We start from the raw sequence: 12381 nt of genomic DNA on the forward strand, positions 1-12381 counted from the left end.
ACTACTGGATGTGTAGTGTATCATGTAAGCATTTTTATTTTTTGCTCTCAATCTCAGTGTCCATGCACCACAAAATCAGTATCCAGCCGAAGCTTCTTGCTTTGCTTCAGTCAAGAAGCACTTGAAAAGGGCCGAGATAAGAGACAGGTGTGTGAGAGTTTAGTCGGTAAGCGTATTCACCAGAGGCCAGCAGAACATGGATTTGAGGGGGAGAAAGAGGCAGCGGATTGTTTTGGAGTGTTCTTGTTTTAAGGTTACACAATGTGCCCGTCTTCAGAAGGTCATCATAAGACTCCGACATCTCCCCGAGGCGCTTGAATCAGGCTTGTTTTGCGCATGATGTGCACTGATCCGGCTCGCCAGTACATCAACCTGCTGAAGCCGTGTGCCCAAAGGCTTTTCCAATTCTTCCTTGAAACTCTGGACCTCACAAACCTGCTCCAGGGAAGCAGTCGAAATTCACGATTCGAGATACTGTACATGGCAGAATTCCTATTTGAGTGTATTTCTCGTAAATCTTCCAATTGTTTATGCATCAAAACGGCAGCCCTGTACCATTCGTTCCCTTTTCAAACACTTCTTTCATGCTGATCACAAAGAGAAGTTCTAATGATTTACTGTCCTTGAAGCTGAAAGTGCTTCAGCTGCCCGTTGAATATTTACATAAGCACAATAAAGCACATGTGCCATCAAGGCCTTCAGACACCTGCTATTTGGCTCCAGACAGCCTTTCTGCAGTTCTTATTATATGCCCTGAAATGTTGTAATTATGAATTGTAAATGTAGTAATTTTCAATATTGTATGCAATATATCGGCTTGGAATAAGGTGGACCTAAAATGTTTTATGACACTTAAATGTCATGGCAATGTACATTATAACAAAATATAAAATTAAGTGGTATTAATGTTAATTATCATTGTGATACTATGATAGTTTTTATTAATCTTTTGAAATTAGTTTTTATATTTTGTTTTAACTTTTATTAGTTTTTTTTTAATATCTAAATATTTTTAATCATTTTTGTTTTAATTATTAAAACAAAATCAGTACATCAAGTAAAAGGCATAATATATAATATATATATTTAATATAATATATATATATTTTTTTTACAGAGTAGCATTATAACAACTTTCAACACACTCAAATATATCTAATATGATAAAAAAAAAAAAAAAGCTCTGCGTTACCCCATATAGGTGTCTCTCTTGCTGTATTGGTTACTCTGTTTTGAATTAGGGTCGGTATCATCCGAAATGACCACACTACCGTTAGTCATGGCTCGGTTAGGCAACCACAAAATATCTTGATACTAAAGAAATTATGCAAGATATAATGTCGATAATTTGCACAGAATTTCCCATCAAAATTCCATTTGCTGTCTGTAGGTGGCAATTAGACAATGTTTATTGCGGCAGGCAAATAGCCTGACTTTTATGAATAAAGCACATATAATGAGCCTAATTTGCATAGAAAGTGCAATTTGCATTGTTTTAGTGTTGAAAAGAATGACAATGACTTAAATACGGTGCAGTGCTGTTTTAACACTTATAGCGTCTGGATAAACTAGCTCAATGGCTATTAGTAAAGAAGAAAAAAAGATTCTTCCCAGTTACATTTTGAACTATTGCAGTACAATTTATAACCTAACAAAATGTATTTTGGTGAACTGTAATGCTTTAAGGTTGTTGTTGTTTATTAGTTATTTTTCTGGTGTTATTTTACAATTATTGACATATTATTATAGTATTTATTAATATTTTGAATTGCCTTTTATATTTATGATATTTTATATTTGTTGCGTTCCTTGGTCATTTTTAGCTTGGTCAATTTATTTTTATTTTAAATTTGTAGCTTTATTTGTATCTTTATTTTAATTACTGAAAACTATTGCAAATGGTTTTAGTTCTTAACAATAACAACCATACCACTTCACATTTTACAGGTCTTTCATAGGAACACAACTTTCTTTTCTTTTCATAGGAACACAACAAAAACATTCTTTTCCTTCTCCCCTATTATTTAAACTGTTGAGTTTTACCGTTTTACACAGGGCCTGAAAATAGTCCCTAGCATGCTCCTTGTGCAAGCTGGTTGTCATGTTAGGTTGATGAAAGCTAGCCTATTTTCAGTTGATGCGTAATATCCTAATATCATTGCGCCTGCTGCACCCATGGTACCAAAGTTCCTTGATTATTACGCATGAATAAGAGTATAGTTCCGAGCCCTATCGGTCTAGAAAATCACAACTTTTAATTTTCCGTCGGTCTTAGTACACAATGTCACTACAGAAGAGTCAAGTTTTAAATAGGAAAAATATTGAAAGTCTTTGGAGATTGTTGAGTGAGATGCTAACGGTCTAATCAGATTTAATGATTTATGCTAAGCTATGCTAAAATTTCTACCGCCAGATCCGGAGATCGGCTGAATGGATTTGAAAACGGTAAAACCCAACAGTTTAACTCTAGGGAACTATTTAAAAAGGGGGACTATTTATAAAAATAAAAAAAGTGGAGTGTTCCTTTAAGAGACCTAATGATCTTGACACACATTGATGAGGGTCTGTGTGATCTCCGATATCATTTCCTGTTTTGTATTTTCTGCTAGTTTATTATTATTTTTGCATTAACAAAACCTATTTGCATCAGTTTCTTTCTGTTAATGAGGGTTTTCTCTTCCTTATAATATCAGGACATATCAAGCTCAACACTGAAATTTGAGACTTTATGCCTTCAAAAAATCAAAATGAATTTTAATTTTGAAATGATCATAAAATACTGTAGAATATTCAAGGGATTCTATGTATGAATTGCATTTGAATATATTTTTGAATAAATGAGCATCATGTAATTGACTCAACTATGCACGCGCCCTAGTTTTAAACCGAGTGCAATTAATACCAATTAAATCTCAATTAAGTTTGAGTCCGAACCTTTTATCCCCATTGCATATTCTTGACTGCTCATTTAATCAGACACATCTATATTCAAAAGCCAGAATCTAATTTGAAGTAATCACATTCTATTAATGAGGTTCATATTGCATTGGTTGCAATAATCAGCATGTGTGTGGCGTGCTGTAATAATGACATTAGAGACCTCTGCTGTTCTTTGTTAGGTGATTAATCCACCATTTGTCACCATTGTTTTGCACCGCTCTGGAAAGTAAATGTTGTTGACACACGGCTGCGGCGCGGTGGTAGTTTTTGTCTAGGCAGGCGCGGTGATTCACTCTCGCTGTCATCTGGATCTCTCTCTCTCCGCAGCGGTTCTGCCTCTCCCCACCGACTCAGTTTAATTAGTCACCGATGATGGTTGTCAGTGTTGCGGCGGCGAGTTGTTCGGCTCCCGTGGCGCTGTGGAGGTATTGGCAGTGAGCAAACATGTTCTGAGCTGAGGTGTTCTCATCGGGTGAGGGAGGAGAAGATACTGAGATGAGAGTCCTGGGGGAAGCTTCCTTACAGAGGAACGGCGCTCGATGAGCTGCAGACATGAGTCAGGGATGCATGCTGAAGTCTTTTTTTTTTTGCAGTGTGAACATACATTTCACTGATTCCTGTAGAGGTTTGGTGCAGGAGAAGCAGAATGGATGAGGTTGGATAGGTTCATGTGGTGGGCCAGCCTACAAGGAAAAGGGTTGATGTGAATTTAAATGATGCTCTTGTTGCGATAACAGGTCAATTTAACTATAATTCTGAGCACTAGAATAAAAGTGTAACTTTGTATTCTTACAGTGTTGGTGGTATATGTAAATGAACAATGTTAACTCGTTCTCGGCTTGTCAGTAAAAGTCAAAACACCATCCAGTGGACTTTTGACAGCTCCACACTGCAAAAAAAGCTTTTCTTACTTAGTATGTTCGGCTTGTTTATAGTCAAAATATTTTAAAAAAATTCTTACATTACAGGTTTTCTCAGTCGCTTTGGTACATTTCTCGAATCAAACTCACAATTTGCAAAACAGTAAGTGCATTTCTCAAAACAATGTACAAATAGCAAAACACCATGGATAACCTGCAAAGGCCACTCTCTTGCTCAAAATCCTTCGTTCATCTCTCAAAAGTAAATATCTGTGTCAATGAACATGTCAGTGCCATCAGAATGACAAGTCCTTGTGTCATTGTGTACGGATAAGACAGTCAAATTGTTTAGTCATGTTGTCAATATACCAGTTTACTTTGGAGGGATGTTCTGATAGAAACTATGGCTAAAGTTTTGATGACAATTATTGTCAATTGTAAGTTACATCTTAGTGTATGTGTGAGTGGAATTGCAAGAGAATGGAAAAGATTCAAATTTACACTCTTAATGTTTGTAATGTATTTTATTGACAGAGCATGTCATTGAGATACAGAAATGAAAAGACAGCACTAAATAGCACACAAAAAAAACTAAAGAAGAAATGTGAACATAGGAAAACCTGTACATGCGGTGCTGTAGATATATATATATATATATATATATATATATATATATATATATATATATATATATATATATATATATATATATATATATATATATATATTTACCAATTCAGGACAGATTTTGAAAAAAGTCTAGTGGAAATATATATGCTTGACATATGATAACTTGTTCAACTATTTTGCATGGAAAGACCTGCTCTGAGCTTGTGCCTAAATGTTGTTGGGGGTGAGACTATTCAATAGAGACCCAATATAATACATTTTGATCAACATGACAGAAGCAACTGATAATGTAGGTAACAACAGAGAATTGTGCATAATCATTTGCAAAGCTTTTGCAACTTGTTCAAAGAAATGAGAAACTGCTTTTTTGATGTGCACAAGTGACACACTGATGTGAGAATTGAACAGGTAGTTTTGAGAATTTCAATTCAGATCTGAGAAATGTACCAAAGCGACTGAGAAAAACTGTAAGAAACATTTACTAGACAAGTACAAATTATTGTCTTTTTTGGAATAAAGCAAAATAATCTGCCAATGGGGTAAGAAAAATACTCTTGTTTTCTGTTTGAATTAAGATTATTTAGTTTACCCCATTGGCAGATTATTTTGCTTATTTTAAGCAAAAACTCTTAATTTTGAGTTATTTTTCCCAAAATAGGACAATTACTTTTGCTTGTTGTTTTAAGAATTTTTTGATTTTTGGACTAGAAACAAGACAAAAATACTAAGTAAGAGTTTTTTTGCAATGCAGGGCTTTTGTGAAAACTACTGATTATACTTTTGCATATTTGTGTCCCCGTCCAGGGACAGATGGTTATTAACAGAACAGTTATTGTAAGGGAAGGTTTATCACTTACAATCTATCATATTTTGTCTTCTCTTTAAAAAGTATTATGATTTAAAAAATACTATGACAACATCTTTCTTACTGGCATGTGGCAGCGTTTTGCGTCGGGAGGTTGGGTGAAAGGTGCTCTGCTCTCTGTTCCTTATCTTCCCAATTAACTTAAAAAAATTTGCAGCCTTTAGTCACTAGCTACAATGCAATTGATCCTTTACTGAAAACTGAAACTCATTCCCACCAAACGTTTACTCTTTGTATTCTTGCAACAATACAAGTTGAGACCACTGTGGCTAAAAGTTTGCTTAGAAGTATTTCCTACTAAAGCAAAGAGGTATTTGACTCAAGTATTTGGTCAAGCGCATCCACAGCAGACTGGTGGGAGTGGCCTTAAACAGCAACATGCCCAGTGCATTATGGGTGTTGAAGTTTTTCTATTTTGCAAAGGATATATGCTATATAGAATATAGTTTGATTGAATCCATTTTTCTTTGCATGACACATTGCCACTACAGTGCAGAACGGCTCTTTCAACATCAAACTTAACATTGTATAAGCATTTGTATGCTTGCATTAAGGGTTTGCACAGACTAGTGGATTATAATGCTCTGCCATGACTTTTTAAACTTGACGCCTACTAGTTGCTGGCCATGGCCTAGAGGGCACAACAGGATAAGAAATCTTTAAAGTTCACTTTTAAGCTGTTTTCCAAACTGTTAAAATGACAAATAAACGCTCAGAGAGTGCATATCTTTGTCATTTCCGCGATTTGAGTCAATAAATCTTCCCATAGTGAGTTATTTTTGTATTGAATTAGCTTGATGATAATAACCCCGCACATCGCATTTATTAAACACTTAGGCACTGAATTTTTTCCATAATCACATTCATTCTGCATATTTCTGCCTCATGAATGTAAAAAAATGCATACCGATTACACCTAGTCATAGCTGTGGTCTAACTTTCACTTGAAACTTTTTCACATTCCACAGTGCTTTAGACATTGACACTTTTTTATGTTATTCATTGTTTCAAAATGTGCTACACTGCCTCAAACAAATGCTGAGTCCCTTTGATCTCTTTCTGTCTTCGGCTGTTCCACTCCAGGTTTACATTCCCTGCAGAACCGCTATTGTTCTGGCCAACGAGGAAATCGATTACTGCTACTGAAACACAATCAGCGATTCACCGCAAGATGGAAAGCCAGCACGCTTCAACCTACCTCCATTCATAGCGTGTTTGCCATCATCCTTTAGAAGCCACACATTTTCCCTGTGAACTGCCAGCAAACTCAATCGAGTACAAGATGTTATGGAATTTCTGTTCAAGTACCTATTTTTTGTCATTGTTCTGACATTAAAAATGATCATATAATTCTTCAATATTCTCCTGACCCCACATTTTTCTGTAAATGGAAATACAAACAGAATTATTTTTTTCCAAATGCCTAGGTTTAATTGCGTCATAAAGACCTTGCTGTGGTTAGTTGTGGTTATGCGTAAAATTACTATTCAACAGTAAATAATGTTGAAGTTAATAATCACTTTGTGATAATTTGACTGTGGCCAGTATTATAAGCAATATATGTCAGCACTGTATTTGTAATACCGTTAATTATTGTGAAAAGTAAATATAAATAATTTAGATTAAGTGTGATCTGTCTGCCATTTAATTTGAATTTGACTCAAGCACTTTTTGACATTCTGTGTCAGTGATTTAAGTTCTGTATAAATATGTATGTGCACCATGTATTGATTCATCCAAGTTCACAAATATCATTCAAGAAAGATGTATTGATTACATGTCAGTTTTGTGCTGAGCTCTGTTGAATTATATATTTTTAATACATAACTCTGTGTAAGTCATCAAATCTAAGTTATGAGTTCTGACTGTTGTTCAGTGCCATTAATTCTTTTTCAATTTCTCGTAATTTTAAATATAAAAAGCTGTAATAATACAGAGTTACATAATATAACTTGTGCTTAAAATAATTAAATACCTAATTTTCAGGTCGACAGTCGTGCAGCTCAGAGAATGTTCTAATTCACTGACCAAAGTTCATGTTTTAGAATATACTTTCCAGTTTATCTTCACTGACCAGAGCTTTTGTAGCCCTGCTAGAGATCCAAAAGTAAGTCTATGTGCAGAAATAGATCAGAATTATCATCATCTTTATTATAATCCCGAATCTTCTCTCATAAAAGCGTCACAGGAGACATTTGTTGCTCATTTTGCCCTGTCTTGTTTTGTGGTTCAAAGAATCTAAAATTGCCCTTAATGAATTTGATGCTTGCATAGATGTGCAATAATTTGTAGCATAATCTGTTATACTGAGAAATGGCTTTATAGATAACATCTTGAATAAAGTTTAGTCCTGACTGCTTAGTCTACACGATTTTTGTCATTTCAAAAATACAGCAGTTAATGTCGCATTGAGGTGAATATATTTATGGAAATTGAAACACAAAAGCATTAAAAGCAGTCAAATACAAAGGTTTGGAAGGTCCTTGTGATGGTCAACATATGTTTGTGTGCAATGTTAAACACTGTGCTGTTTGTGTGAAAGCGTTATTAACTGAAATAAAGCACTTCTAGAATGAAAGCAGGACGGCTGGTTTCTTGCTCTATAGAGCTTAACTGTTTCTGTCTATCACCAGACTAAGCTCATTTTAAGATTGAACGTTGGTCTGGGGTGTCTGCTCTGTATTTTCTACTGCACAAGAGGCATGATAAGCGAGCATTATTCAAATAACTCTGTATGCAATTGGATAGTCCTTCAACCAATCAGAGCATAAGAGGCGTGATCAACGGGCAACAACCGATCTTCTCTATCCGTCGTCATGTTAAACCTGCCAGTAGCGTGCCAGGTGGATAAGCCAGTCTGTGATTGGTTACCGCAAAAGTGTATCAGAAGCAGTAGAAATTAATGTTAAGGTTTCCAGATCAAATCGCTGGTAGATCAGGCTGGGTTTACCCAGTCTAGCTCAACTGAGTTTTGGAAATACAATCACATTCAATCACATTTTAATTATCATTTTAATTTGCTGTCAAACTAGCTCAAGGATGACCACAAAAATATTTCACATTATCGAGTCAATCTTCCTTTACAATTAATTAGTCAAGTATAGTTATTGTTGATTCAGTTACACAGTATTCAATTTGCAATTTTTTCATGGGATGAGTATATCATTCCCTCATTAAAATTAGTATATGTTTTCTATTTCTCGAATATATCTTGAAGCAGGTATAATATTTTATCAAGACTGAATCACTAGCTGTACTTCTCCCATCTCATATTTTTTTTATCCATCACAATTATTCTTTACATGGTCTGAAGCACATGGCGCAGGTGCACTTACGTGTCTGAATTCACTTTTGCTAGTTTAACAACGGATGGTTGGTGCGCCATGTGCATGGTCTAAAAGGGTTGTCCCTATTCTCTTAATGAGTCAGGGGTGTGTTTTGAGCATGACGTTCAATAAACCAGAGTCTCATCTCCCATTCCCTTTAAAAGCCAGTTGCGCTTGCACCATGGAGGATTTGCTATTTACATGATGGAATTTGTGAGCGAAAGGACCTGAACGCTTTGTCAGAGAGGAATCCTATTATCAGATGCGCGTTGTGCACCCGCAAATAGGCGCATATTACTAATGCACCCTTTAAATAACACAAAAAAATATTGCGCTATTGACTTTAGACCAGGTTTTTGTTGGTCAGTGGTGCAGTAGATTTCAGTTGCCTCATAATAGCAACTCGCCAACAATGCACCTGATGGGCGTGAGTGGATTTGCTATTTAAACAACTTGCCAATGGACGTTAAAAATAATAGTGCTAATCCACAAGAAAACTGTAACTGACTGTCAAAAACTTTGCACGGCGGTCACTGACGTCACACGAAAGCTGAGAGGTGCAGCACGTGCTCCAAGTTAGCTGTTACGCTTTCTCCAATGCTAAGAGTTACAGACCCTCTCATCTCCCTATAATAAGACAATCTCTGGGCCAGAGGTCCTGGAGAGTTCAGCTCCAACCCCAATTAAACACACCTAAACCAGCTGATCAGAGTGTTACGAGGCATACTAGAATCTCCCAGGCAGGTGTGTTGAGGCAAGTTGGCGCTAAACTCTGCAGGACAGTGGCCCTCCAGGAGCAGGTCCTGCTTTAGGGGCTCAGTAATTGACCAATCAGAAGCCAGGTGCAGAACTATCCCTTCTATTTTAAGATGTAGTGCTTCTAAGGTAGATATTTGCCTGTTAGTCTGGAAATTTGTGTTTTCACAGCCATTGATCGCAGGCAAATTTGCCCTGAAAGCTTGTCAGGCTTAATGCAGTGATTGTATATAGAGATGTTTAAAAAGGCTTTGTCTAGTGACAGTGACATCTTTATCACTGAGATTAACAGATCAAGTCTCTAAAGTGCTCGAAAACAGACAACAAACCACATCCTCACACATTGATATACTTATTCAAGGTCTTTGATAGCTTACTCTATAAAAGTGTTATGTAAATCTCCAGTGCATGTTTATTTTGAGAAGTATTTCTTGTGGTAAACTATGGAAACCCATTTTCAGCTAAAGTATAAAATGTAATTGTGAGATAAAGTTATTCTTATTCAGCTGAAGTCAGTTTAATGTTGACTTAGTGAAGTTCATCAAGTGAGGTTCATCTATTTTCAAGAGTCACATTGTGAGGGATACAGTCCCAGTTATGAGAAATACATTTGCAGTTGTGAGGTATTAAATTAGAAAGCCCCAGTGGTGAGAAACGAAGTGGCAAATGTGAGATATATTCACACTGCGAGATATAAATTAACAGTATATGAGGGGGAAAGTTGTCACATTTTGAGACATAAAGTCAAAAATATGAGAAATAATGTCACAATTGAAAGATTTAAAGTCACTAAAAGACATACACAAATATAAGGAACAGAGTCACAAGCAGTGTTAACGCATTAATAATAATAATAATAATAATAATTTGTTACATTTATATAGCACTTTTCTAGGCACTCAAAGTGCTTTACATAGAAGGGGGCATCTCCTCAACCACCACCAATGTGCAGCATCCACCTGGATGATGCGACGGCAGCCATATTGCGCCAGAACGCCCACCACACACCAGCTGATTGGTGGAGAGGAGACAGAATGATGAAGCCAATCAGGATATGGGGATTATTAGGAGGCCATGATGGACAGGGGCCAATGGGCAAATTTGGCCAGGATGCCGGGGTTACACTCCTACTCTTTATCGAAGGACATCCTGGGATTTTTAACGACCGCATAGAGTCGGGACCTTAGTTTAACGTCTCATCTGTAGGACGGAGCTCTTTGATAGTATAGTGTGTCCCCATCAGTATACTGGGGTGTTAGGACCCACACAGACCACAAGGTGAGCACCTCCTGCTGGCCTCACTAACACCTCTACCAGCAGCTACCTGGTTTTCCAAGTTGGTCTCTTATCCAGGTACTGACCAGGCTCAACCCTGCTTAGCTTCAGTGGGAAACCAGTCTTGGGCTACAGGGTGATTTAGCTTACATTTGTTATAAGTTACATTTGTTTTTCCATTTATTAAGTGACAGCTTTCTCATCCCCATGTTGAAAGAAATCAGAAGTAAGTGCAGAGGCGTTGTGTGCGCTGCATATCCATGCTGGTTATTGTAGTTCTAGACTAAATGTGTGAGCATGTCTCACTTGCACATTTTTTTTTATTACTTTTTTTATTGCTAGTGTGTCTTAGACATGCTTTTTTGGGCAGTAAATAATGCCGCAAACACCAGTAAATTGACCAGCGCAAAACCTTAGCAAATACTCTCCTGCCATTCATTTTACGTCTGAAAGGGAAACTCCTACAAATGCATGTGAATTAATGTCAGACACAAAAATAACTCTGTCCATGTCTTTTCACAGCAAAATTTTCACTGCATGTCTTTAGTAAATCCTCACAGTAGTTTTTAACACAAAAAAAAGAGTGTTTACACTGACGCAAGCTGTTAGTAAATCTGGCCTTTGGTGTTAAAGAGACTTTAGAGAAACTTTTGTTCTATTTTTGGGCAAGCCCAGCCTAGGTAAGAAAAATTTATGTTAACATAAATCGCCATGCACAAAAAAGTTTCGAACCGTTATGAATCAGTGTACTGATTCATGATTCGGATCGCGAGTCAATCTGCCAAACTGCTGAAATCATGTGACCCTGGTGATCCGAATAATGAACCAATACACTGATTAATAATGGTTCGAAACTTTGTTTTGAAATCGGCCCATCACTATATAAGTCGTTATTTAGTTGTTGTTTTTGCGCACAAAAATATTCTCATCTCTTCATAAAATTATTGTAGAGCCACTGTAGTGAGATGGGCTTTGTAACGACATCTTTAGTGCCTTTTATGGGTCTTGAGAGAGGAAATGACATTGGTGTCAATGAAAGCCTTTCCGAGCCATTGGATTTCATAAAAAAATATCTTCATTTGTGTTCCGAAGATGAACAGAGGTCTTACGGGTGTCGAACGACATTAGGGTAAGTAATTATTGACAGAATTTTCATTTTTGGGTGAACTAACCTAGCCTGGATGCCAGCTGAACTTAGCCCCGGCTAAGCCCCGGTCTGGCATCACTCCATAGAGGAGTAATTATCTCCGAACAGAAACTGTTCAGACCAATGAAATCATCAGGACAGGCTTTAGACGATGACGGACAGATGATCAACAGTAACGTAATCATCCATGTCATCAAAGGGGCTTGGATTATATTTGTTTGAATCCTAAACGGAGAGCTTGTTTGTATATGCATTCACCTTCACAATTTCTCTCAAAAATGATCATCTTGGGTAAGTACTTTGTGTATCATTAAATTATTTTATTTTTTTACAACACCGGCTAAGATCGTTTATTCCAAGTTTTTACAACAAAATCCGCCAACTACTAGCCCTAAACAATAGCTTCTCGGGGGAGGGGGGTTTGATGGTATTGAAAAAATGGCGTTTGGGGGGTAAAATGTGTGTTATTTTGGCAAGGTTGCCTGCTAAAATTCACACTCATTGGTCTTTATATCACATATTAGTCGCTTCAACCCGCGGACATAGAAAAAAAACCCGTGGAAAAAAACGAGGACTTGGCAA

The 12381-nt window shown here is 36.7% G+C and overlaps 1 protein-coding gene across 1 annotated transcript in view; it reads left to right on the forward strand.

Moving 5' to 3' along the window:
• gbe1b (glucan (1,4-alpha-), branching enzyme 1b) overlaps positions 1-7873 on the forward strand; it is a 188468-nt gene extending 180595 nt beyond the window's left edge. Inside the window, exon 16 of the mRNA XM_067450980.1 lies at positions 6379-7873. Coding sequence (XP_067307081.1) covers positions 6379-6441 — 63 coding nt within the window. The 3' untranslated portion in view covers positions 6442-7873. The remainder of the gene's footprint in view (positions 1-6378) is intronic.
• The last annotated feature ends 4508 nt before the right edge of the window (positions 7874-12381 follow it).

This window comes from Pseudorasbora parva, chromosome 8 (genome assembly GCF_024679245.1).
Source record: "Pseudorasbora parva isolate DD20220531a chromosome 8, ASM2467924v1, whole genome shotgun sequence".
Lineage (NCBI taxonomy): Eukaryota > Metazoa > Chordata > Actinopteri > Cypriniformes > Gobionidae > Pseudorasbora > Pseudorasbora parva.